General features: G+C 41.5%; 1 protein-coding gene across 1 annotated transcript in view; it reads right to left on the bottom strand.

The window, feature by feature from the left end:
• ARHGAP10 (Rho GTPase activating protein 10) overlaps window positions 1-22,841 on the bottom strand; it is a 240,111-nt gene that overhangs the window by 57,339 nt on the left and 159,931 nt on the right. Inside the window, exons 16-18 of the mRNA XM_084884902.1 lie at window positions 21,596-21,654; window positions 16,234-16,339; window positions 14,335-14,494 (exon numbers count right to left, since the gene is read on the bottom strand). Of these exons, the coding sequence (XP_084741028.1) occupies window positions 14,335-14,494; window positions 16,234-16,339; window positions 21,596-21,654 (325 nt within the window). The remainder of the gene's footprint in view (window positions 1-14,334; window positions 14,495-16,233; window positions 16,340-21,595; window positions 21,655-22,841) is intronic.

The following is a 22,841-nucleotide window of genomic DNA, read 5'->3' as shown; positions in this document are numbered from 1 at the left end:
TATCTTGGTGGAAGCTTCATCTTGACCCAAAGCTGACCAACCACCCCTCCACCTCCTCCAGGGGAGCTTCTTGAGGAAAGCACGGGTGCCTGTCCCATACCGCCTCTGTGGAGAGTGCAGTCAGGAGTAAACCGGAATTGGCCTGTGCCCATTTTCAGAAACATCCCTTGCTGATCCCTAGCCTTTCCCTCCATTGACTAATACCAACTTTTCTTTCTTTCTTTTCTTTCTTTCTTTCTTTCTTTCTTTCTTTCTTTCAACTTAGTTTGGGTTTGTACTATAAGATTTTAAGCTCTGTCTTTGCCATCTTACAGCATGTGTTTGAGATATTTGTTTTAAGATAAGAAAATGGCAATAGGTAATACTGATAAATGCATACTATTTATAGTAAATACATACCAAATATAGTAAAAAGTACTATACTATCACATGCAGAAACCTGTAATTCGATAAATTTCACTCCTTCCCTCACTCGCCTCATGTGTAAATGAGCCACATACGGCATTTTTATAAGTTATGTCAATATCACCTAAGTTTATTCCACTAAAGCAGAGGTCCCTCACTGAGCTCTTCAGAATTAGCATATGCCTGAAAGCAGTTGTAAATGGTGCATATGCCTTTATGTTTTTTCAGAAAGTGAAAATATTATCTTTTAAATTCTCAAAGGGGTATGAAACATAAACACTGGTTCAGAATCACTGATCTAGAGTAATGAACAGGAAAGCTGCCAAGAACAGGAAACAAGAAAGAATCAGAAACAATTTGCAGCAGTTTCGATTCCCTTGAATAATAAAGTCAAGTTAAAAAAAAAAAAAGTTTTGAATTACATGGAATTTAGATAAAGCCACAGCCGACTTCCAAAACAGGTCCACTGTGGGTGTGTCTGTGGCCCAGGGCATGGGAGGAAGGCGGTCCTGCAGGATTCACGGGAAGAAAATGATTCAACACAAGAAATAAGGATCACTCCAAGAACCTTTCCACCTCCATCTCAACGAGCACAGCTTCCTCTGGGCTCTGTAGCGCATTAAGCGCAAATGACCTAACTCCTTCATTAAATTCTGAAAATGACGACTAGGCCCCTCAGTGGTCATCCCCCCCCCCCATTTGCATCTAAACAGAAATGACCTAGAGAAATCAAGTGCTTGAAGCCTTCCCTGGAGATACACTGTCTCCACGTATACTTCCTACTGAGGTAAAAGAAGGAAAACTATTTCCTAAAAAAAGAAAGGCAGAGCCTGGAAAAAAAAACAAAACTCCACTTTCATTATACACGAAAAGCAAAGTTGGTTTGGCAACAAATTGAAGAGAACAGGAGGTGGACACTGACAACAATACACTAGAGGTTACGATCCGGATTCTGTGTGCGTTCCCGATGTGCACTGTTTCTTTATAGGAACACGTCGAGAGTGACTGCCGTTTGCAGAGGGTTATAAATCCTCCTCAGAACCTATGAGTCCAGCCACATCAGAGATCTGGTTTGGCACAATCGACAGCCTGTGGCCCATGTGCACGTTGGTAATTAGGAATAAGTAATGCTGATGACAACACCACACCAGCTGTGCGATGATTAATCAGAACTTCCTCGTGCACACAACCAGGCCCCGGCCTGCGCGACTCCCTGGACTCTGTGGAGCTCCCGACTTGATGGAATCAAATAGAGATTTCCTTTCCGACCCCCACACGTTCCAACGGAGCCGTACATAAGCACTTTTGTGCAATTTAAACTTGGAACTATTCATGTAGTAATATTGACTGAAACACTATGCATCGTTTAAGCTTAAAAAAAAGAAAAAAACGGACGGTCTTGTTTTTCTTGGGACAGTAGAAAGACCACAAGAAACTTTCTCACTGTGTGGCTGAACTGCTCGAAATCCTTTTTGGAACAAGTCGGGCTGTAAGTGAATAAAGAAAGCTGTGTGACCTTGGGTAAGTTCATTTCAACCCTCCAAAGATATGGCCTGCTGCACTCATCTATAAACTGCAGGCAAACCAACACTCCCCACCCTCTCGGCGTTGGCTGGTTGATTCTTGGCTCTGGTGAACGAGAGCTGGCCAGTGCCTGGAAGACAGAGGCGCTCCTGCCGAAACTCCTCCCTAAGCAGACTGGAATACTACTTAATGCTTAGGACAAGGGATCTTCCATTTAATAATTACATCCATTCTGCCCCCTGCAGGCCTCCCTCACTGCTGTGAATGGAATAGGTAAGTATGTTCTGGAGAAACAATGAAGTTGGTTCACAAAGGGATGCCCAGTCAGTGCATTTAAGACTTTAAAGTGCAGAGCTGGACTTCACCTGGCTTTGGACAAAGAAAGCCAATGGCTTCTCAGGGGTCAAATCTCTAATACACAACCTTCAGGCCCTGCGCTGAGATTTCCACCGCCAACACGTATGCTATTGTCTTTCTCACAGGGCACGGACTTTCTCAAGAGCAAGATCTGCATTTATTTTCTTAATCTTTGTGCCTCTCTAGGTAGCACAAGGACTGGAGGGACAGCTTAACAAATGTTTGCTGACAGAATTAAAAATTGCATTAAAAAAGGGTGCCAATGAAAATTTCAGAATGCTTAACTTTTATTAATATAACTTCAGATATATATAGAGAGAGAAAGAGAGAGGTAAAACTAATATAATGAACTTCTACATACACATCAATCTGAGTTCATCTCCACTCCCAGATTATAGTGAAGCAGACTCCACACAAGTGCAGTGCTTTAAGGAAGCTTTGGGTCATTCAGTTTTACTCTGCCCTAAAACTCTAGGCACTTGTACAGCAGGTCTTCAAATAATGTTTCATTCAACGTCATCTCATTATGACGTTGATGAGATGCTGTAAGACTTAACTGTGTTTTTATCAGTTAGCCCATGTTAAAACTGGTTTCCTTATGTCATTGCACTTCTAGTTAAGTAAGGACTTATTGTATCTCTATGGTAACAAGAACACACAATACTGCATAAAGATTGACAAAACAAGAGAAGACCCGGGACACAAACAACAATAAAAAAATCAGCCTGGCAGGTGTTGCTCATTGGTTGAGTGTGGATGTATGAACTAGGAGGTCACAGTCAGGGCACATGCCCAGGTTGTAGGCAATGGGGGGGTGTAGGAGGCAGCCGATCAATGATTCTCTCATCATTGATCTTTCTAACTCTCTCTCCCTTCCTCTCTGAAATCAATAAAAATATATTTTTAAATCAAACACTTCCCCTAAATTGCTACATATTAGTGTATTAGGGGATACACTAATATGTAGCAATTTTAATATGGCCACCTATGATACTAAACTATAATAGAAACTACATATATATAAAGCCTAATATGCAAATTGTCCCCTCAGGTAGGAGTCAAGCCAACTGGGAGCTCGCCTGCTCACTATGATGTGTGCTGACCACCATAGGGCAGTATAGAACCAAGGGAGGCCCCGACCAGTGGCCAGCAGCCACTAGGGACACTACCCATGCACAAATTTTGTGCACTGGGCTTCTAGTGTATGTGTGTGTGTGTGTGTGTGTGTGTGTGTGTGTATGTGTGTGTATGTATATATATATATATATATATATATATATATATATATATATATATATATATATAAAAGCCAAGTGACTAGAACAATCCGTTGCTATGACGTGCACTGCAGCTGGCCAACTGGCCCAATCAAGGGTGGGGCCTGCCAGCCAACTTCCCACGGCCCCTCCGCCCCCAATGCACCAGGCCTCTAGTAATTCTATAAATATCTCTATTTATAAATATCTACATATAAGAATCTATATTTATAAACATCTACATAAAATGAATGTATGAAATTGAGACAGGGAAGAGGATGACAGTGTTAGCAGTGGATGGCAAGGTCACCTAAGAAATACTGAAAGAAATGCTACTGAATAGTTTAAAACCCATTTTTATAAAAAGGCTTCCCAGAGAAAAATCTGGATGATAAATGGAGGGAGGAGCAGATCTGAGGAGGGTCAGTGTCACCCAGACACTGCACTGCCCAGGCTGAAGGAAGGAGGGAGGTTGAAGCAGACACAGAGGAAAAGGGGCAGGACAAGCATGGCAGTATTCAGTAGAACTTAAGGATGAAAACAGAAATAAAGCTAATACACTGATTCTTGCCTGTAGGGGTCCCTCTGCAGGAGAAATGGACCAATTGGAAAGTTAACACAAGGAGGGCATTTGAGGGGCTTTCCACCCCGTGCCAAATTAATCCAACACAAGGCTGCAAGGCTTATAATTCACTTAACCTGCTCTGACAACATTCTTCTTCATTCCCATGCTTCTCAGTCAAGTTAATCCTGCCCTTCTTAATAGGGCTGATGACCCACACTTCACTGGTAGAAGGAGATGGGACACTCCCAAAGCTAAAGAGAATGAATCACAGTGATACAAGCATATGGTTGGTGGTTAATTATCACGCAGTTCAGCAATGGTGCTTCAGAATGGTTCTAAACTCAGGAAAATTCAGTAGAATTCAGATGAGATCATGTGGTTGTACTGTGAAGGCCTGGCCTGGACAGAGACACCCTCTTCCAACTACCCCAAGTAGATGTCCCTCCCCTTCTCCATGCAGACTGATACTTACACATCTCAATGTCATAGACAGTGGCCATTTTTTGTTATTAAAGCAGAGTGTCTTTCACTGTGGGCTCATACTTTCCTTGGCCCACTGAGGAATCATATTTTCAACTAAAGATTCTCTTGGTGGCTGGCCCACATGGGAAATAGGAACAACAAAGTGTCACTCACTGATGGGATAAAGCATGAATCTAAAATGAGTGGCATCCTTACCTTCTCCCCTCCCAGTTCCTGGGCAGAAATATGGGAGATAACAGCCAGAGATGAGAAAAGCTGAGCCTGAAAGGCATGTTCTAGACCCTAACTTCTCATGATCTTACTGCAGCTCTTGGTTTTCCCCATGGTGGTAGGCCTGGGAATCCCAGAAATTCCTAAATTATATAGGCATTTCTTTTGAGCATACAGCAGGTTCTCAAATAATGTCATTTCATCCAATGTCATTTCGTCATAATGTTGATGCCATGCAGTAGGAACTTAACTCTTGTTTACACCAACTTGCAAATAGTAAATCAGTTTCATTATCGATTGTTTTGCCTAAAAGTCACAGAACCTACTGATGATGTTAAGGGAAGACTTACTGTATATATAATAGACTGTTTTCAGGGAATAGGACCCAAAGCTTCCATTCAATTTTCAAAGTGAGTCCTAATGAAATAAAGCTTCAAAGTTACGGCTCTGGATAGAGGAAGAGTATGTCAGATGCAGGAGTGGACTCTAAAATGCTAACTGCTAACCCAAGGGCAGCCCAAAGGATCACCTGGCCAGCAGACATGGGAGAATGCAGTGGGGAGTATAATGGACATATCCAACTGGAAACCAAGAGATAGAAAACAATTATCTAGAAAAAAGAAATAATGTGAGAGTTGAGAGAAAAGGCCATTTCTGGCCTGTGAAGAGAAAACTGAAGAAGAAAAATGAAATTCTAGTCATAAAACTATGGGAATGCAGCCACAGGTTTTGGTTTGGGTGACCTTAAAAGCCCAGTTTCACCTAAAATTATGTTGCTCAGGCAAACTCGATATATTTGCTTTACAACTGGGCCTAGGAAGCAGCCAGCCATATATGGACATGCAGGATACACTGACACAGAAACGAAATGGAGTTAACTTAGTGCGGAAACTGTATCTGTCAATTTATCAAACTGAATGTACTTTGCACTCTGTCTTTTCTCAGAGAGTCCAAAAATGATTTGGTTGCAACCAAACTGACATTACCAAGTTGACATGAGTAAAAATGGAGCTATTACAAGGAAAGGCCAGGAAGTGAAAAAGAGTCAAGGCTGCTCCAAATTAGTAGGTTGAGGCCATCAACAAATTAACCAACAACTCTCCATTTCTCACTTCTGCATGTTTTAATCCTCCCTGAGCACTGCCTGCGGGCCCTCTGCTCTGTCCCACCTGGCCCACTACAGGGGGTTCTTCAGCCCCTACCCTGTAATTGGCTGGGTTTCTCCACATCCCGATTGCAAATCTCTAGAAGAGACTATTCTTATGTTTTAGCCGCCTCTGATCATCAGGTCTAAGGAGAGTGGACATGCCGGAGGGTCCATCTCCCCTGTGAGCAATTCTCAGAGGAGCTGGGCCGTCTGCTAGGACAGGTTGTATTAAATGACATGGAAGCTACAGATGCGGGGTGGGGGTGAGAGAGGGAAAAGGGGAAGGGGCTGTGTGTTCAGAGTCGAGACAAATACCTTTCTCCTAGCCCTGTCTGTCTGCAAAGTAGCAGGACATCTTCCCAGGAAAAGAAAGAAAAAAATGTTTTCTCTGCAAGAATCTTAGCTGATGCAAATTATCAATGTGCCGGCTTCGGTGGAATACATATTATATTCATATAAACTTTGATCATTTTTAATTCCAAGGTTTTTGCTAAAAGCATGCAGTTTATCTTTAATACTCTGGCTTGTGGTTCAGAAAAATCATTCTACATAATATTGAAGTGATGATACTTCCTGTTTCTATTGTCCCACTTATACTAGTTGGTGTAATTTTCGATTTCTAGAAAAAAAAATATTTTATTTTGGGTGCCTTAGTGCAATCTACATATATTCCAGATCTGCTATCTTTAAGGATGACAATATAGCAGTCCGGGCTATTAGACAGTGGCTGTGAAGCCTTCCACGTACAGCCACATATAGTCTAAGGCTAATCAGCTCTGCCTCCAAAGCCAGACAGCCCTGGGTTTGCATCCCAGCACTGCCATTTACCAGCTGGAAGACCCCAGAAGAGATGCGTCTCGAAAGTGAGGTGTACTAGTATGCACAAAGGGGCCACACCTCTCCTCATTTTTAATTCTGTGAACACTGAGTGCCAAGCTCCAAGCACTGAGCTTCGCTCTGTCTTTGCAGCTTTGCATTCCCAGAGACTTTGGCAGAGAATTTCAGCATGGATCAGACCTCAGAGGCCTGCTAGCTTTCCTCTAACACCTCAATCCCAACGCTAGCATGAACACATTCTCATTATTAAAAGAAATATTATGAAGGCCTTCCTTCTACTGAATCAGAAACACATTTCCTGGCAAGTTATGCTAACTTGTACTGAGTATGCGCCCTTGGATAACAAAGAATAAATCTATTCTAATCTTCTCTACTGCGGCTCCTCAATTTTCTTGAGACAGTCTCGATGCTTTCTCCAGACTGGACACAAAAGCACTGCAGGGTGAAAGATCCCTGTCTCCCAAATTTCCTCTTATCAAACCCCTCCTGTCCCGGGGGAAAGACTATCTACCCTCTACAGAGCTACATAACCGCACAAAGCCGGGACTTCCTATATTGTCCACTCATGAAAAGAGCAGAATTCGGAAGACAATGCCATTGTTATTTTCTGACTCTCCTGAAAAGATGCAGGGAGGATGATACAAAGTTTTCCGTGCTTTTAAACCTTCTTTTTAAACACTCTAGAAAAGGCAAGGCCCTGCTGAGAGAAAAAATAATAATCAAATAGAAAGCAAATTTTCGTGGCTATGCCAAGGAGGCCAACATTCATGAAAACTGGAAGAAGAAAACAAAAAACACCCTCTGAAAATCTGTCAAATATTCTCGTCTTGACTTCTGCACTGAACAGTCACTACGCAGGCAAACTAAAGCTCTGAGAAAACTTTGGAGCTTCATTGTGTTGCTTGTGTTTAAGACATTTATTTTTCTCTCTGAAAACTGATGCTGCCTAGCAACCCAGGGCCAGCAAAGCTAAATCAGGAAGCATTTAGGCTGGGGTTTTTTTTGTGTGTATTTTTTAAGAGATTTTTATTTCCCATTAAATGACAAGCACCTTCTAAGACTGGGAGGTTTCTGGTACCGGAAGAAGGAGCATTTTGCATACTACTCACTTGGACCAGCTTTTCCTTACAGGATGTCAGAGACCCAGCAGCAGACAGAGGGTAAGGATGTGTGTTGTTTTTGCAGCAATGGAAATGGAGAAGTGGGCTGCCCAGGTCCATCACGGTCCCCATGTGGCCACTGCTGGACTACAAGCTGGGACTCAACAAGGAATCCATTCCACCATTGAACATGGGGGCAGGGATGCACCACCCTTCTAGCTCTTGGCAAAGATAAGTGGTCACAGACCAGAAAGGTGGTCCCAAGTTTAACAAGAGAATGCACTGCACCACCGATACTCTTCTTCATGTGCCTGTCATGTAATGTCATGGTGATGTGTCAACTGGGAAACACACATGCCCGTCTCACCTTTACTCTTTCTAGGCTCTTCAGTGACGAGGACACTGGTTATTCAAAGATAAGGACTTTGCCAGATGTGACAAGAAGCTGTGGAGCCCCTGGCCAGCATTGCTCAATGGTTAGAGTGCCAGCTCACGCACCAAAGGGTCTCAGGTTTAATCCCCAGTCAAGGGCACACACCTGGGTTGCAAGTTCTATCCCTGGGTGCATATGGAAGGCAACCAATCAATGTGTCTCTCTCAGATTGATGTTTTTCTCTCTCTCTCCTTTTTACCCCTCCATTCCACTATTTCCGAAAAAGAAAAGAAGCTCTGGAGCAGACGTATGACATTGGCCTTTTCCACAAAGTATGGTCATCATGATTGGCCTCCATTTTCACACCAGGAAAAATGAGATGGACCACCAGAGAGCCCAGCTCAAAGTCTAAAATACTCCTTTTGAGGAAAAGGTTTATGTAAACAAAATATAATTGTCCCTCCACACCTTGTGGCCCACAGGCACTATAATAAAGGCTAGAAAACATATGACCCAGTAGCTATCAGAAGATCAATGATATCAGAACGTACTGAAGACCACGCAAAGCTACGATCAGCCCAGAAATCCACATATTGCATATTGCACTGAAAATCCTATAAAAATCCTCAAGGTAAATATAATCTAGATTGTTATTATATTATTACTAGAGGCCTGGTGCACAAATTTGTGCACGGGTGGTGTCCCCCTGGGTGGCCTGCAGTCCAATGCCGCATACAGTTCCTTCCTGCTGCTCCCACTCATCCTGACCCCACTGTGCCTGCTGTGGGCTCGTGCCCAATCAGTCCCAATCAGGAGAGGCTCACACTGAAGCAGCAGCACTCACCAGCCATGAGCCCTGCATCTGGCGCCCTCCCTAGGGGACTGGCCTGCAGGATCAGGCTGAAACTGGCTCTCCAATATCCCCCAAGGGGGGGTCCTAGATTGCAAGAGGACACAGGCCAGGCTGAGGGACCCCACAGGTGCACTATGGATTGGGCCAGGGAGGGACGGCAGGAAGGCTCCAGGGCATGTCCCTACAGGTCAGAGCATTTGCCCCATGGTGGTCAGTGAATGTCACAGCAACTGGTTGGCCAGTCGACTTCCCCCTGGTGGTCAGTGCACGTCTAGCTAGTGGTTGAGCAACCTTATCATATCATTAGCATATTAAGCTTTGATTGGTTGTTCAGTTGTTCTGCCGTTTGGTCTATTTGCATATTACCCTTTTATTATATAGGATGTGTATTACATAAAATGATTTGGTTGAGAACATTATATGCCTTACTTTATGTAAACTGCTTTTTTAAGTATTAACATAAGATAAGGCATATTAAATGAAAATGACCCTGATATTAAGGTCTTCCTTGATGTTCATAGAATTTTCAAGGGCCTTCATGGACTAAAGAAGTGACACTTTATAGATATGAACTAACAGGTCATTCAAATATGAAATTAACAAGCTACATACAACTCATGTCCTACTCTGTCTTTCCTTCCCTATTGTGTCTATTCTGACTCTTCTTCCTGTATATTTTTCTGTCATATGGGGGGAAAAGCATCTGGACTCATTACTGCCCAGTCCTGAACACTCACTGAAGCCCTTACAAGTTGATTTCAGCCCTTGCTCTCCACAGAAATTTCACTCTTGGAGAGAACATATGCCATATGCCAGTCTTCAGATCCTCCCACCCCATGACAGCATCTGGCATCACTGACACTCAACAACCTGACACTGAACTTGCCTGCGTTGCTTCTGACTCCACTTTTAATAGTAAAATCTCATTGTTTCTAAAAGTATATTGTTATTACCTTATTCTAGGGTTGGAAAGCAAAGCCTTAAGTTCCAATGCAGGCATTACCACTTACTAGCTATGTGCCTGTGAGCAAGTTAATCTCTCACCCTTCACTGTCACATATGCATAAGAGGATATCACATGTAATAAGTATTTTGTACATACATATAAATACTGTGAAATATATGTGCCACAGGAATTGTATATATTTTAATACATATATTTAAAATATATGTATTTTATGTGTGTTTATATGTATGTGAGATAAACACTCTATATAGTAGATCAAAAGTATATAATACAATGAGCATCCATTAATGCTCTCACATGTCAATCTCATGCCTCTTTATTTTATATTACACTTTCCACCACTAAAGGCTGAGCCCCATGCCTCCAACTGTCTGCTAGACATCAGACCACAACTAAAATTCAGCTTCTTATAAAGTGAACTCACTCCTGCCCATTTTTTTCTTTTCTATTATTAATGGCACTAACACTCCCCCCAGATCGAGTCCTCAGCATCGAGTCCTCAGGACTTATAAGTCCTTCCTCTTAGAAGTCCCACAAATCCAGGCCCTGGATGGTGTCTGGTCCCCCTCACAGAACGATGCTCTCCAGCCTGTAACTCCCGCTCTCACACTGGGCCTTCATCTGCACCATGCGATGGCCTCCTGGCCTTTTTATTCCTCTACTTCCTGCCGCAAACCTTGCTGCCAAACTAAGCTTCCTGAAGCAGGTGACCTGAAAACCACGAGAGGCCCTGGTTCCTATAAAATTAAGTCCAAACATCCTTGGGTGGCGTTCTCAACCTCCCTGCGCCTGGCCTGACTCTCTAGTCTCACCCCGAACCACTCACCCAGGTTCCAACAGGAGTCGCTTTCACAGAACAAATATCCACTCTCTGTACTTTTCTGATCACATGATCCCCGTACCCAAAATGTCCTCTTAAAACACCCCACCTATTCAAAACCATTCCAAAACCAACACACCGTTATTCAAGACATTTTCCAATCCCCCATAACGGGATGGACTCCATCTAAAGTCCCGTCAGCTTCTCTCTGTCTCTCTACTCTTATTCTCTGCCATCTCTTGGAGCTACTGTTGGACATTTCTTCTTTCCCCTACTGGGCTCATGGTCCTCCTTCCCCCAAATCTCATGCCACAGCTGACTAAGCAGGCGCTATACTGAACTAATCCATAACACGTACACTTTGAGGACAAAATGCATGCACAGTTCACAAATTCTAAGGCACAATCCTAGCTTGAAATTCCATGTGAATTTCCCACTACCCCTTTCCACCTGGGAAATACAATTTTCTGGTTTGCAAGGGAAGAAAAGACCTTGATAATATTTTTGGCCCACAAACACTTCTTTTAAAACAACATCTTCATGTATTATGTGGAAATGAAGCCAAAACATATGGGTTAAGTTTCCTATAAAGTCCATATGGATTTTATGAAAATGGCAAAGGGGCTGAGCTAAAATGTGATCTCCAAAGCAGATTCACTAGGGGTCCTTTTCTAATTCCAAAACAAGCCAAATCTGTCTTGCTTTAATTACATGTTGAAAGTTTCTTCTTCTACTTGAGTGACTTTCCTAGTCAGTCAATATTTTTCGCATCCCCAGGGAGTAAACATAAACAGAGGAAAAGAATACATCTTTCTATTATTTTTCCTTTGTAGACTCTACCTGGGTCTCTCCATTTCCTTTCTAGTTTCCCATCCTTTCTGTATTAAATTTTTTTCTTTCTTTCTTTTTTTTTTTTTTTTTTGGCTATTAACATTTGCTTTATTTTTTTATTTTTTTAAATTGTTTGAAGCATTACAAATAGTAGTACATATGTCTCCTTTTTCCCCTCCTGGACCTCCCCCCAGCTTCCCCTAACCCTGCCCCCCATGTCGTATGAATTTTTTCCTTCCTCACTAGACAATTCTTTTTCATCTCCCCTATTCTTACTTCCTCTCTTTCTTTTCATTCTCAATTGTATACTAAAAGAATCTCTAGCTCTCCCACACCACGTTAAAGGCTTTGGGTGGTGTATGTGCATCTGTTGTCAAGGCAACCTGTGGCTCACATGGTACACGCACCCATATGAAGTTCTCCTGCAGGACCACCCTTGTCAGCAGAAATACTCCTCCTCCTCTTCCTCCTCCTCCTCCTCCTCCTCTTCTTCCTCCTCTTACTCCTCCTCTTCCTCCTCCTCCTTCTCACAGAGTCTCGACTCTCAAGAGAAGCCCAGTCAAGCAGGATAAAGAGCTGGGAGTGAGAATGGAAGGAGACAAGGAGGAAACTGGAGAAGAAAGATGATGTTATGGGGAACTACTTTCTCAGAAATAGTAATAAATCCAAGGTAACTGCTCTTGCCTCTCTGCATACCAAGCAACTCTGTGTTTCCCTAACCCCAGGCACTCAGCAAATAACCTGAAACTCAGTGTCTCCCTGCCTCCCTTCTTGGTAGGAAACCTCAGTGCTTCAATTGACACGGGTTGCGTATCCATAGCATTATCTAGCCTGGCCACAGAAAGGGAGAAGGGGAAACTGAAAACCCTCTACTTAGCTCTGCAAAGCTCCGACTCTGAAAACAGGTCCAGTTTCATCTGCTGTAGCTATTATCATTGGCTCCGCAACGCCACTTGGAAATTCCTCGCAGATTTGTTAACAAGGTGGAACCCGCACTGTCTACTTCCCAGCAGAAGAATCATGCAGTTATCTTCCCAGCTTCAAAAAAGACCAGAACTCAGGAAGCCACAGCACTCAATGGAGACCATTCTGAGAGCAAGTCCCAGGGCCAGTGCTTTCTCAAACAAATGGGATAAAAGTTTCCTAATTGGGAGTCAGTCTAATGACAGCCGCGTTACTAAACACTGCTGCAAAACTTGCAGTCCAATTACTTCTTTTTCGAAAACTGAACAGTAGCCACGATTCCATGAAGCTGTCTGGAAAGCTGAGTGCACACTAATGAGGCTCAAGGACAGTTTGACAGGAGCATAAAAGGAGACATAAATTCACCATTTGCTACTAAACACACACACACACACACACACACACACACACACAAACAAACACACACACCCCATACTAACTTCCCATAAACAGGCTGCTTTTACTATGCTAGTGACCAGCTTTCAAGCTTTTCAGTGGGAACCAATTCTCACACAAGCTAGACTTGTTCTCACAAAGAGCAAATACAACAAGGGCCCAAGAAATGCTCCTTCAATGCTCTGCTCCAAGGGGCCACACCTCTGCCTGACCGCCCCTTTCCCACTCTTCTGACCCCCTCAAAATTTGAGTTCATGAATTCATCCAATAAACATGAACTGAGCTTCAGATATGTACCGTTTCTAAGTGTACAAAAAAAAATCTCTGCCCTCCAGGATCGAGCAGAGAGAGAGAGAGATAACAACTAAGGAAATAGGTAAGTGAATTAATTATATAGTATGTTAGACAGGAAGGATGCCATAGGATACAAACCCCTACACAGGCTCCCCACCCCCAGACTGTGACCTGCTTTCCATCAGGAGCTATGATGTTCCTCTTCGCATCCCCATACCTAACACACGCTTGGCATATAATGTAATCTCAAAATTTTTAAAATCTTTTAATGAACAAGTGAGTAACCAAGAATTTTAACAGTTGTCTTGGAGGAAAAATGATTATCAAGGTCCTGATCTATAAGTGACAGAATGAGAAAAAAAGAAGTCTAAAAGTCCTTGAAAGAGCCTGTTGTGTTTTTTAAAAAGCATGTATTCCCCTTGATTATATAGAACAAGTAGCAAGCTGACTCACCTACGAGATTATTCCTTTTAAATCAGAGATTCTTAACTTGGGGTCTCCAGATTCAGAGATACATGTAAACCTCCTGAAACTGTTAACATGCTTAGGGTAGAGGGGAATTATGTGTGCATCCCTGTGTCATGGAACTAGAATTTGAGTGAGAAATCCTAGGAATGAAGGCAGAAAAGGAAAAAAAACAAACAAAGCAAAAAAAAAAAAAAACACACACACACACAAAAAATCCTGAACAGTTCACAACTGCAGAGCCAATATTCATTTGCAACTGGGTTAAATATTTCTTATTTAAACCAGTGAGAGAACAGAAGACCTGGCAGGCTCCCGATTTATGAAGCTACATCAAAACAGAGAACCTCAGTGCAAATTTCTCAGAACCACGCTCATTATTATAATAAATTTAAAAAGAGAGAAAAGGGGATACTTTTACATTACAAATTGACAAGCCAAATACAGAAATTCCTTTAAGGAAAAAAAAAATATTAATATGGTTTTACCTTTTCGTAGTTTTCAATTAGGATTTCCACAACAATGTTCTGAAACTTCAGGTCCATGATGGCAGCAACAGTTTCCTCCTGTGGCCTCATCAGAGTTGGTCCAAACACCACTCCCAAATTTGCCACGGTCATCAGGTTCTGCTTGGAGTGGTTTGAAACACTAACGTTGATGAGGGCGGAAAGAAAGGTCTCTCTGGTTAGAAGATGAGCGAAAACTGTGGGTTGTGCAGTATTCTGCAAGACTATTCCCCTAAATACCAGGACTCGACTGTCCTCAATGTCTGCCTCTGAAATAACAGGATCCTCCAACAAGACAACACATCATGAGGCCCCTGCTACCTCTTGGCTTCTCTCTGATGCTCTGCGCTAGCCACAGAGGCTGGCTTAATAACTCCATCTAAAACCACGCTTGTGTCCCACCGAAGCCTTTATTTACTGTTCCTCCTCTACTTAGAGCACCTCCTCTGAGCCCAGATTACTGTACTCTGGCTCCCAGGGACTATGCAACTTAACAGAATGACCTTTACAAGCACATTAGGACTCAGTCCCAGCGCCCAAGACCTGGGAACAACCTACACAACTGTTCCCAGCGACTCCAAGGTCTCATCCTCAAAGAGACTTTCCATAATAGCCCTCTTTGTAGTCCCACACCCAACATATAGTCTCTATCTCCTCATGCTCCTTTTTGCCTTTGACCACTTATCCCCTGGAATTATTTTATATTTGTATTTGTATTCTTTTGGTTGTCTTTTCCCCTCAGAAAAACAGGACTTCCTGAAAGGATCCTGTCCAACCATGTGTCTACTAGCCCCTAAAAAAGGTCAACCCTAGCCGGTTTGGGTCAACAGATAAGAGTATCAGCCTGCGGACTGAAGGGCCCTTGTTCAATTCCAGTCAAGGGCACATACCTCGGTTGTATGCTAGGGGCAGCAGCAGGAGGCAACCAATCAATGTGTCTCTCTCACACTGATGTTTCTCTTTCTCTTGCTCTCTGTTTCTCCCCGCCCCCACCTTCCAGTTTCTCTAAAAAATCAATGGAAAAATATCTTCAGGTGAGGATTAATAAAAAATAAAAAAAGGCATTCACTAACAACTATTTATTGGCCAAATGAATAAATGGCTATACTAGTACTAGTACTCTTCACAGGTCATAATATCCTCTGGCCTTCATTTCCTTTCTATATAAAACAAGGGTTCTAAAACATAATGTCCTTAGTTTCCTCTCCCCTCAAAAATAGAGATCAAGGAGTTATATATTTAAAGATAGGGCTAACTTCTCTACTGGGTCAGTGGACAGAGTGACAGCCTGCGGACTGAAGGGTCCCAGGTTCAATTCCTGTCAAGGGCATGTGCCTTGGTTGCGGGCACATCCCCAGTGGAAGGTGTGAAGTAGGCAGCTGATTGATGTTTCTCTCTCATCGATGTTTCTAACTCTCTCTCTCCCTTCCACTCTGTAAAAAAATCAATAAAATATATTTTTTAAAAATAAAAGAATAGAATGGATCCTATGAAATAACTACCTATTCCTCGATTAAATAATCTTAAAGGGCATGTTCAAACTCAGAGTTAGGTAGGTGTGAAAGCAGGCTAAATTTGCTAACAGACATATAATCACATTTCCAGAATCAGTGTACAGGGAAGTGTATAATATTCTTTTCCCTTACTTCAAATCAAACCCCAAGTTGCTGGCAGTGATGTTAAGCAAATAATTACAAGACTTCATGAAAGCATCGTGTTTCAGCAGTCTTGTCCAAAGCACACACAAGGAGTCAGATGTCCAGCCTGCCCTTCCAGGTGTGGTCCCTGGTATTGTGTATGCAGCCCCAATTCTGACCGTTACAAATGCAAGAACCCCCCACAACACCCGCACAGAACGTTAGGAAGGAAAAAGAGGCTTACTTTGTTAAGTGTTTCACCAAGATGTCCAACATCTCTTTATTTTTCTCTGGCAGTTTATGCACCAAGAAATGGATAGCATTAGCACGAGATTCTGGACTCCCACTTTCTTTAAAAAGGAGAAAGAACAGTTAGTAGTGTCTTTGGAATCAAATATACTCCTGAAAGTCAACACATGCAATATCTCTTCGGTTCAACATCTTCCGAGAATTTAAACATGTTTTGCCACCTTTCAAAGGAAAAGAAAATCCACCTCTCTTCCCTATTCTGAATGTCCCCGCCTCCCTGGTGGGGGCTTTCAAGGAGGCTGCAGTTCCTGCCTTTCCCCGCTGACACGAAGAACAGCCAGCCCAGCCCGTCCCTGGCACTCTGCACTCACAGTGTGCTCCTCGCTCACTGGAAGGGGTCTAGTCCCTGTGTCCTGCCCACAATGAAATGCAAATAACATATCAGCTAATAAAACTCTTTCCTTTTATGGATTGAATTTCATCCCCCGACAACGTATGTTGACGTTTAACCCTCTTCCCCCTCTCATCAACTCCCCCGCCCACGCTCCAGTGTCTCAGAACGTGACTGTTTTAAAACACACCCTGGATTTGTTTTAATCAGGTACGGTGAGGCAGGCAGGCATGGAAATGACTGTCATCAAGGAAGTGTATCCAAGTCTGTTTTTTCCTCCTTCTTCCAAATAGAACTTTTGAGATAATGCTTTCAAAGTAACTCTACCTTTTTCTCCAGTTCTTTATATTATGATATTAATCTATCAATGGGCATTTCCATGTAGATACAACATACTAGCTTATGGTACTCAAAAGTCATCTAAACTAAATTATCTTACGTTTTCATTGATATAAATTAACAAAAGAAAAGGTATAACTTTTTTTAAAAAAATCTAGGATACTGAATTCACCATAACACCAAATTCCTAACATATGCCAAGGAATTGGGAGTTTACTGTAATAAGCAGAAATATGTTTAATTGTGTAACTATAAATTAGCATCCTCAACACTTCACATCTATCTGCTTATGATACAAACTGTGCCAACTAATGGAGACTGGAAAAGATATGATCATAGCTTACTGGAGCATATCAGAGATACAAAGGCAGATAAATGTTCAGTTATGTTAATATTTAAATGCCATAAATCAATAGTACTGTAATTTTAGAAAAGGATGAGCACTTCCCAAGGGACAAGGGGGTATCTTCACTCAACAGGCACCAAGAATCCCACTTCTTCTGTGGAAGCTCCAATTGACTCAGAAATGAATACACCAGGCTAAGATAACTTGATGTCAATAATCATTTGATTCCTTTAATTTCCAGATTTCCAACTCCTTCCCTACCAAGACCATACGATTTTGTCTGTTTACCAACAAAAACAGAACATTCTGGGTAGGCCAACACCAGTGCCCTGGAGCCTATAATTGTTATATTTTTCATCACATGAATATAATTTTGCTTCCTACGTAACTTGACCAGTGAACCTAACAACACAAGTATTCTGGTTTGGGGGACTGAGATTTCTTGTGTGATGCCTTCGCAGGCATCTAGGCTTCAGCTATCATCTTCAAACTAAGTCTAACATTGAGTCCAACCCTGAAGCATGGGTCCAACTCTTATCAATACAACATATCAAGAAATCCAAGTCTAAGAGGCTGAGACACAGGCCATGGACTACAACATTCTCAAAGGTAGTGATCACCATGCAACAACAGCGTTCCCCTGATAGGTACAATCTTTTGTATTCCTCTGTACACCAAGTAAACTGTGTTTACATCTTATAAATTTCTACATTAAAAGTCCACTATATCCTCTCAAAAAGATTGATGATGTTAAAAATATATATATATATATATATATATATATATATATATATATATATAATCTGTCCTCAGATTCCTTGTAAATGGAGGTGCTTAGATCATCTTTTGTTCTAATATTAATAGTCTTTGACCCCAGATTCTGACACTGAGCTCCTAGGACCTCCATCCATAATTTGAGTGATAGGATGTCTGACACCAAGCTCCTAAGTCCCTTGGAATTTCCTGGATAAGAAATTTCTTTTGTTCTAATGAGGTGACTTTGGGTGGGCCTTTCAATGGGGACTGATCACCAAAAAGATCTAGCCATGATTAGAAGCTCAGATGTTTTAGTTCCATCCCCCATTCTCCAGAGAGGCAACTGGGCCTGAAATAGTTAATAATCCATATTACCTTCATGATAAAGCTTCCATAAAAATCCCCAAAGTGCAGGATTGGAAGAGCATTCTAGTGCATGGACATTCCACATGCGGGGGCAGTGGAACACCCCACTCACTACACACGGACAGCCTCTATACCAGAGTACCTCCAAACCTCCTCTTTTACCTAGCTGTTCCCCGGTATCCTTTATGGTTTATGTTATAAGCTGTTAACCTAAGACGTGTCACCCTGAGTTCTATAAACCTTTCTAGAAAATTACAGATCAAAGGGGGGTTATGAGAACCCGGAATTACTGGGGGCAACCAGAGGCTTCCGACTAGTATCTGAAGCGGGGGCAGTCTTGTGGGACTAAGTCCTTAACTTGTGGGATCTGACGCTAATTCTAGGTAGAAAGAATCAGAACGAAACTGAACGTAAGGACACTCTGCTGGTGCCCCAGCACTGCTTGGGGCGGGGAGCCCACACCTTTGGTGATTGGGATTGTTAGAAGTAGTGTGTGTGTGTATGTGTGTGTTTGTGTGTGTGTATGTGTGTGTGTGTGTGTGTGTGTGCGTGTGTGTGTGATGGGAGGAGAAACACAGGAGTGGTTTTTCTAGACAGATACTTTCTAGTTCCTTTCAGCAAATTTAGTTAACTCTCTTAGCTGAGAGGGTTTAGTTAATGCTCTTAATTATTTCTAAGAATAAAAATATTTAATTCCCCAAAGCATTCAACATTGAACAGTAAGTTAGTATTTCTTAAGAATGGAAAAATAAAAAAATAAAAATGTTTGCCTCCTGTGGTGAAAACCAACAAAATTCATATTTGTATCATGCACTTCAGAAATTAACTCACAGGTTCTCAGCGAAACTCTATGGGAAAGAAACGGACAACAGGAAATGGAAGAACCAAGAGCAACCTTCAGAGCTCTCAGCAGGGAGGGTAGGAGAAGAGACTATCTCAACGCCGTGAACAGATGGAAACTACCACACGTGAAAAGCATCAAAACTCTGTTTCCATGCTGGGGTGAGAGGCGGTAAGGAAGTCTGGTGATGCTTGGTAATTTTAGCAGTGAGCTCAGCTAACAGACACTTCAGCACAACAGGGTCATCTCTGACATTGGTAACAGACAACGAGAGCCCTAAGTGCAATCCTAATTTCCCAACAATATTCAAAAAGGGAGACTAATTTTGGCCACCTGATTTCTGTAGCTGTTTTATTCCATACTTGGAAGTACATATGCAAGAGATTAGAGGACCTGCTCCTGAGAGGAAAAGTGAGTACAGAGAACGGAACTCACAAAACTCAAATAAAAAATTAGAAATGTTGGTCTCTAAAACACACCTGGTTCATAGATGTACTTTTTCTCATTAACTATGGTAACTACGGGTCCATTCCAACCGCAACTCCACGTAGGTGCAAATACGTGCCAATAACTACAGGAGCCACAGTTTTTCTTTGGAACAGGCCTGCTACTCAAATGGTTAAGGCTCCGTAACAGCATCCCACAAAGTCAGGAAGCAAAACACACAAGGTTCTGGCCTCATGGGTGGTGATACCTTTTGTATTTATACAATCTCCTCTACCACTTTGTTGAAGGGTACCCTCAACAAACGCTTCCAGCTCATCCCCACACCAATGACTTCACGACCAATTGCAAATCCCTTTTCTTAGGGGGCCTTCATCTGGTAAAATGCACTGACATTAGGGTTTCAAACACGCTGGCTTCGGTTACAAGGCCTGATAGTAATAATAATGATACTCCCTTGTGGTGACTTAAAACTTATTCCATAATCACTTTATCTTTCTCCAATTCTCAAAGGATCCCAGATTAAAACTGGCACGCTTCTGCTTTTTCCAGTCCCCAAGGCGCACAACACGAAACAATGGTCCTCCGAGTAGAGTTTAATTTCTCTTTCCCCTGTGTGCCAAAAATGCCACAGGGAAGAAATCAAAACAACTAAGCATTTGCTTGAGTTTCTGCCAAGAAAACTTTCCCCCACTTCCTTGATCACACAAATTCTCTTAAAAAAAAAAAAAAAATCCTCTTCCCACATGAAAACAAAAGTGAATAGAACCATACTTTCCCCCTCTTCTGAAAGCCTATTTTCCATGATAGTCTTAACCAGGCCTGCACATAGCTTCTTCCTGCAGCATACTAGGCACCTTCACGTGGGCCTGAGCAAAGACCTCACAAAAAGGCAACATTGAAAGCAATGCTTGGGCAGCAGTGACACAGGCCTCAAAGGGACTGCTCCAAGTTTTCCAACCGCAGATTGAAGTATGGAATACATCCAAGATGGGGAGGAAAAAAAAGTAAATGAAAATACAATTATAGCTACTGTCGGTGCACCTGTGAAAACCAAACTGCAGGTTTCAGCCAGTGGAGCCTGGGCTTTGAATTTAAAGATCCCTATAATCTGGCAAATTACTTAACATCTCTCCACCTTCATTTCCTTAATTATGAAATACCTAACACCAGCGTATTTCAGAAGGCTGTAAGGATTGAACACCATGTGTCGAATTTAAAAACTGAGGTGTATGATAATAAAACAGAAAACAAGAACACTTCAAATAAGTATAACTCGCCCAAAATTTCATCACAAATTAAAATTCTACCAACTCTGGGCCTTTTTACCATTTTGTCACATATAATTCATTCTCTATTAAATACTATGTGGGTTTCTGGCATTATCTCAAAGTATTCTTTCTGCCTTTAACTTCCATCTAAATATCTAAGTGAAGCCATTTCCAAACTATTAATCTCTCCAAATCTCCTCATCTCCCTAACCTTCTGTAAATTAAATACATACATGTCCCCACAGCACTGTGCTCATGTCATTATTATATTGTTTACCTATAGTGGGAGGTGTGTATGCACCAATATTTGCCAGAGAATTGATTCCTGAGGCAGAACTTCTTTCATGGCTCTACATACCCAGCATCTACCAGGGACTACGGTACAGTAGACAATGAATACATGTGAATGAATGAATGAATGAATTTACTAATTGTCCCTTTTTTTCACCTTTTAAAAGAGGAAAGAAACCCAAGATCTTCAAAAGTGATTTCTATTTTTAAACACTAGTTACTGTAATGAAGTTCAATGTTCATGTGGAAATTACAGCTTATACACACTACCAACCACAACACTGCATCATTGTACCTCTACGTAATACTTACTGGCTGGAACAATGAAATCCCCGTGTAACTCATAGGTCATAAGAGGCTCCGGAAGACTCCTGTGGGAAAGGGACAGCGCAGGATTACCAAACAAATCCACACTGGTCACCGCTTGTTGTGTTCATTCTTTAATAGAGGATATTAAATATGTTGTGTATTTCTTAGTAATGCCTAGAACTTCCCTAGGGAACACTTTTACATATCAAAATATACATAAATCAGTAGATTACTTTATTAAAGGCTATCTGCACGGGGCACTACCAAAGCGTAAGCACCCATGAATTCCTATCAGACTGAAGCACATGGTATTTCATATTTAATCTTGGGTAGTACCTTTACAACATTTTATATATAAAACTTACTTCGACTCGTTAAGTTATTTAAAGTCAAATCTTCTAATCAATCAAATAGGCACATAATTTTGTAAATCATCTCTAATATATTAATTGAAAATGCCACACACAAAAAAATCAATCTTTTCCTCTTATATATCCCTATTATAAAAATATGATATCCATTTTTGGTTTATGCCCATGAAACAATAAAACATAGGGTAGAAGTGAAATTGAAGACAACTTGAAAAATATCCACGCCAGTCCAGCCAGTGTGACTCAGTGGCTGAGTGTCAACCCATGAACCAAGAGGTCACTGGATTGGTCAGGGCATATGCCTGGGCTATGGACTCAATCCCCAGCAAGGGATGTGCAGGAAGCAGCCAAGCGATGTTTCTCTGTCATCGTTGTTTCTATCTCTCTGTCCTTCTCCCTTCTTCTCTCTCTAAAATCAATAAAAACATATTTTTTAAATAAATTATAATTATTAAAATATACCCGTACCATTTTAATTTTTTACAAAAAAAGATTACATAAATGGCAGTATATTTTATCCTGTGGTCAACAAATTGCTATAGTTCTACCATTTATACAAATCTAAATTTTAAAAAGACCAGATCTCTGAACTCTATACACACTTTGAGAACAAGTATAAATCTGTACAGTTTCTGGAGGGCAATCTGGCAAGATGTTAAGAATCTTTAAAATATTTAAATCATGTAATCCAAAAATTCCACCTCAAATGTTTAAAGAAAACATCAAAGATACACACACTCAAAAAAAATTGAAAACATATTCAAAAGCCAAGAAAAATGCCAGGAACAAAGATCATTTCATATTGATAAAGAGGTCAATTAATCAATAAGACATAAGAATTCTAAATGTTAATGATCTAATAATAGGAGCTTCAAAAT

The sequence above is a fragment of the Pipistrellus hanaki genome, assembly GCF_964339955.1.
Source record: "Pipistrellus hanaki genome assembly, chromosome: 5".
NCBI classification, from domain to species: domain Eukaryota; kingdom Metazoa; phylum Chordata; class Mammalia; order Chiroptera; family Vespertilionidae; genus Pipistrellus; species Pipistrellus hanaki.
The sequence above is the reverse complement of the archived record's forward strand: the minus strand, read 5'-3'. Positions and strand labels throughout refer to the sequence as shown.